General features: G+C 32.6%; 1 protein-coding gene across 1 annotated transcript; it reads left to right on the top strand.

Moving 5' to 3' along the window:
- LOC124825257 (uncharacterized) lies at positions 1-2,630 on the top strand. Its single transcript, XM_047297842.2, has 6 exons — positions 1-179; positions 252-557; positions 1,155-1,201; positions 1,561-1,623; positions 1,937-2,069; positions 2,298-2,630. The coding sequence occupies exons 1-6, from the start codon at positions 77-79 to the stop codon at positions 2,312-2,314; spliced, it is 669 nt and encodes a 222-aa protein (XP_047153798.1). The 5' UTR covers positions 1-76; the 3' UTR covers positions 2,315-2,630.
- The last annotated feature ends 2,997 nt before the right edge of the window (positions 2,631-5,627 follow it).

The raw sequence follows: 5,627 nt of genomic DNA, 5'->3' as shown, positions 1-5,627 counted from the left end.
TCTTTCCCAACGAACAAATTTACAAGTTTCAGTCCATTCGTATTCATTCTCATTTTCTTATTGTTCGAACCAGAAAATGCCGAAGCGTAGAACGAAGAAATCTGCAAAAGCACGCGAATCAATACCAGACTCTCAAATTCGGAAGCAACCACCTCAATTCATGGACCTCGAAATCCAAGGTTCACATTCACATTTCAATTTTAGTTTCCTTTTTTTGGATGTGTTTTGGGTTTAATTGAACTTCTGTGCAGAGATGGAGAGAGAAATTGGAACGATTAGGGCGCGTCGCGACGCGGATATCAAGCACTGGCTCACGGAACTGCGATTGTTGCGCTCGCGTTTCAGCAGCGAGGAGCTTCGGAAACCTGTGTTGCAGGTTTTTGAAGAAACCCTGCCTAATCTCTCTCTCGTGATCGACGAACGCAACAAGAATATAGAAGTGAAATGGAGAGAAAAAGAGGGTTGTAACGATGGAATGGATGTCCGCGCTTCTTTGTTCCAAGGATTCATTGCATCCATCTCTCGTTTTCCAGGCTTTGACTATTCTGCCAGTGCAGGTACTTTCGAATTTCGAAAATGTTTAAAACTTTCGCATTAGTTCTGCAATTGAGAAAATTAGAAAATTAGAGTCTTCTTCTGCGCTTCCTTAATTTAGTGGACTATGGGTTTGTTTCAATAAATTTATCCATAGATATTTGTAGAAGAGAAAAATGAAATTAAAGTTTCGTAAGCTTAAATTATCTTAGGCTCACTAATATACAGAAGCTATGAGAGGGCTTTTATATATATTAGTTGAGGATTTTGAGTCTCAATGCTATTGTCATTTATATCTTTGTTGTGCATTGTTGAGATTCAATGTTGTTAATGTCGGAAATCGTATTCTTCTTCCTTTCTACGAGTCTTCTTCATCTTTTGTTTCATTGTTATCACTAAAATTAATTTATATATATAGACTAATTTTAGATTATGAAGAAATTCATTTTTTTTCTCAATCTTTATTGTTACAAGTACTAATGAAGAAACTTATTCAAACACAACGTTTCAAGCTCTTTGGAATAAAAATGTGTTTCATCCTATCCATGCCTATACATAGTTGCAAAACCTGACATATTTTTATAATTGACAATTGACAATAGTTACTTCTTTGGTGGCAGGGAGAATGAGCTTTATTGGTGCTGATAACCTTCAATTCAAGGACAATGTATGTTTGTTCTCTTTTCACTTTATTTATTAGCTATTGTCATACACCTTTCGTAGGGTGCCTTGAATGCAGTGCGATTCTGAAAATATTACACAGAAGATGAATGTCGTGTTATTAATTCAAAAACATAAATCCTGACATAAAAGGAACATCTTCTCAATGTTTTCCTTGTTAGCACAGTGTTATTACTCTTCATTTGTAGTAGAGTATGTGTGAATAAACAGGGTTTAACTCCAAAATGGGTGCAATAGCGTTACTCGTGTTCATCCATCTTATGCATAAAGTGATTCGAAGAATTCTTCAATTTAAATGGATATTTTTTGGTCCTGTTTTGATCTAAATTTCTATTATTTATACAGGCTTTGGAGGAGTCATCTGACACCCACACTATAGCAGTACAGGAAGGTCTTCAGACTCCCGGGGTTCGTATCATCTTTCTTGCTACTTTATTATGTATTTATTTGTTTGTTTTATTATGAACTCTGGTTTGTTTGGCTAAGAAATAAGCATATCCATGTTCTCCTAAGTTTTAACAGCTGAATGAACTGGATCTAGATTAGTTTGAGTTAGTTTTTCTATGCATTGACATGGTCAACAACTCTTGAGTGTTGGATGAAGATTGGAATAATTAGAACATTTATTTGAGGTCTGAATTGTCTGATTTTCATCCAACTGTTATAGTAATTTTGTGATGTTTAGTTCTGAATTTAATTTGGCTCTGTAAGCATTTTGCAGGTGACAAGTCAAAGGTTTTCTATTGGGATGACACCCGGAACACTTAGAGTGCCCAAACCTGGCGAGATGCTTTTCTCTGTTCATCAATCACCTCTAGGTGTTTTCAAGGAAAATAATATGGAAGCCATACATGGTAAGACAAATGGTTGAATTGAAAGTTGAAACTGTTTTTCTGTATCATTTTCATGTATCTATTGTTTTCCATATTGTATGAAAACTGATGGTAAAGTGTTAAACCCTTTTTGTTCTGGTATATAGTTAGTGCCTTGAAATTCCATAGTACCCAACTTGTTGTCCCCTTGTTAAGTATGCATTATATTTTTCTAACAAATCCTTGCCTGATATCTATTCTGATGTGCAGAGTCAGAAGAGGGTTGAATGTTTTCTAATAAATCTGTTGTCCTCCAAGAACAAGCTCTGGAGGTTTTTACGTGTCTCATCAATGTAAATTATGGCCTGTTATTTATTTTTCAGTCAGCATTGCCTACTTCCAGTTTTGCCAACCACGACCAATTTAGAAGCTGGGTCTATCAGATTTTATTATTGTTCTGTTTTATTTTGTGTTATTTCAAGTTTCTTTCGGTTGTAAAACAGCTCTATATAGCTGTTTCAGTGTTGATTGAATCAAATGTACATTCAGTTGTCTTTCACGCTTCAGTTTTCTCCTATTTAACAGTATGATACCCTTGCGTCAGACCTCCTTTTCTTTTTTATATTTTACAATAAAATAATATAATTATTACATTTAAATAAAAAAAATTAGATATATATATATATATATATTTAATTATTATAGTTTTATATACTGAATAGATGTAATACTAAAATAAAAATTTAATATTTTAATGAAAGAATTAAATAATTATATTAAAATGTTAGATATATATATATTTAATATTTTATATGGAGATTTTTGGATATTAAAATGTTCAATAAGAGTGTACATGATTGGTAGCAGATTAAGTTTTTTTTTCAGAAAAAATCAAAACTTTTTTTAATTCTCATGTTTTGAATGATAACTTTAATTTTTTAGAAAAAAAAATATAAAGAAAATCCGTTGAAATTTGAGTAAAGTTATTTAACTTTTTTGGAAATCCATTCCCGTGCATGATTATGGGTTTATAAAATTATTTTAGGTAATGTTTAAAAATGAATAATTGAAATCAATATTTATTGTGATTAAAAATTAAATGCTTTTGAAATGTAATAGTTAATATGTTGAGTATAATAATCAGTATAATTATTATAATAAAAAATGTAATTATTATAATAAATCTGAAGTTTAAATTCAGTATGTAAATGCATGAATTTAAACGTGATGATATTAAGATGCTACAATTTTTTCAATTACATTATATTATGTTTAGAAAATATATATTTTAGAAATTAATGTATTATTTGATAAATTTGTAGTTGTGAATGTTGTATTGGAGAAGATCGATTATATATAGGGTTAAATATGTTTTTCGTCCCTTAAGTATCACACGATTTTGGATTTAGTCCCTACTTGAAACTTTGATGGTTTTTAGTCCTTATAGTTTTGAAATTATTATTATTAATCCCTAAAATTGGATGGCGTTAAATTGTCTTTGACGTGGCAAACGGCAAATCCACGTTTCATGCCACCTCCCGTGCCACGTTTAGTGCTTCTTGAGGATTCAAGGCAAACCCGAGCTTGAACAGAAGATTCAAAAAACTGAAGCACCAAGCACCCACCATGAATCTTCAACTGCAAAGCGAAATTGAAGCAAACCCCAAAATTTCTCTCATCAGGCCACCCCTCAGGGCGCATAAAGTTTGGTACTTTAAGCTATTTCCACCAGGCAAAAGAGAAAAATTGCTCTCTGCGACTTCTTCTTCAACGCCACTGCGTCTTTGTCCACCACCTTGTTTTTACTTTTACCTTAATTGATACAAGCAACAATGACATAGCGGTACCCATCCAAAGCAACTATGTATCTCTATTCAACTCAATTGTAGAGAAAAAAGCTTTTTGCCCCTCATGTGTGTACTGCACTTTTAGGGAGAATTCCTCGTCGAACTTTACACTGTCCATTTTACTTATTATGCATCTAGAAAGAAGGTGGAGCTGGTATTCTCCAACACTCCTTTCCAGACCACAGTATTAGCCTCAACCATATTCCTCCTTTGTCTTTAATCTCACACCACCAACACTATCTATTATTATAAATTTCACCTTCTTTCTCACTTGTTTACAGCAACAACAAAAATTCATCTTACTTAATCATGCACAAGAGCGCTTCAGGTTCCAATTGGCCCAAGGGGCCTCGACCTAACTTAGGCCTTCTTCAAGCCCATCGCCAACGTTGCCTTCTTCAGAATGGCCATCGCTCAGACCATCCTCACCCAATACCTCACCGACTAGCTCGTCCTCGTTGATACTAACACCAAAAAGCTTCACGACAAAATGCTCGACCTCCAGCACGTCGACGTCTTCCTCCCCAACACTATGATTCACACCTCCACTGACTCTTCCGTGACTGCCAGCTCCGATTTCTGCATCATCACCGCTTGCGCCGACCAAATCGCCAGTAAGTCCCGCCTCAACTTGCTCTAGTGGAACCCTTCACTCTTTTGCGCCATCAACACCCTTGTATGAAAGATTATAGTTTAGCAAGCAAGGAAGCTAGTGGCGTGGCAGAGTTTTGTTTGGAGCACTAAACGTGGCATGAAACGTGGATTTGCCGTTTGCCAAATTTAACGCCATCCAATTTTAAGGATTAATAGTAATAGTTTCAAAACTATAAGATTAAAAACCATCAAAGTTTCAAGTAGGGACTAAATCCAAAATCGTGTGATACTTAAGGGACGAAAGACATATTTAACCCTTATATATAATCATAGTAACACCTTTGAACTTATTTTAATATCTCTAATAAGCCAATAAATTTGTAGTTGTGAATATTGTATTGGAGAAGACCGATTATATAGAATCATAGTAACTGACAGTTTAAAATTTATTTTAATATCTAATAAGACGTATGTAGGACACATTATTTTTTTATTTAACATTTAATATTTTTAAATATATAATTTTATTTGTGAATAGTAAGATATATAATAATAACAATAATGAAATTAGTGTATGATTAATAATATACACAATTATTTGGCATGGAAATAGATAATTAAATTAAATGGTTATTGATTATTATTATTACTATTATTTATAATTATGTATATATTATTGATATTTAATTCATTATTATTAATGTTTTCTTGGACTTTGAGGATGATGAAAAATTATGTTAATAGATTAAATTGTAAGAAGACCAAATTATTCTTGGAGTAAAAAATATAATTATTACTAGTTAACATTATCAATTAATTTATCATGGGCGAGCCCACAGTTTTGCAACTGATTAACAGAAACCTGTCAAAATCAAAGTTAGTGTCAGTTTTACATCGGTCCCACCTTATCTAATCACACCACTTTCAAATTTAACTTTTGCATTCAAGTCCCTGCCCTTTGCACATTTCCTCTTCTACGCAATTCATCAATAAAAATTACATTTGTATATTTAAAAGATTTTTTTAGATACAAAGGAACCTTAATTTATATAAAATGGTTAGTCTGAAAAAATGGCAATAATTAGGCATATAATATGTTTCTTCACAAATATTTATAGAGGAAAAATATAATTTTCTTTTGACTTATTTCTTTATAATT

The sequence above is a fragment of the Vigna umbellata genome, chromosome 2, assembly GCF_029865625.1.
Source record: "Vigna umbellata cultivar VRB3 chromosome 2, Vumbellata_1.0, whole genome shotgun sequence".
NCBI lineage: Eukaryota > Viridiplantae > Streptophyta > Magnoliopsida > Fabales > Fabaceae > Vigna > Vigna umbellata.
The sequence above is the reverse complement of the archived record's forward strand: the minus strand, read 5'-3'. Positions and strand labels throughout refer to the sequence as shown.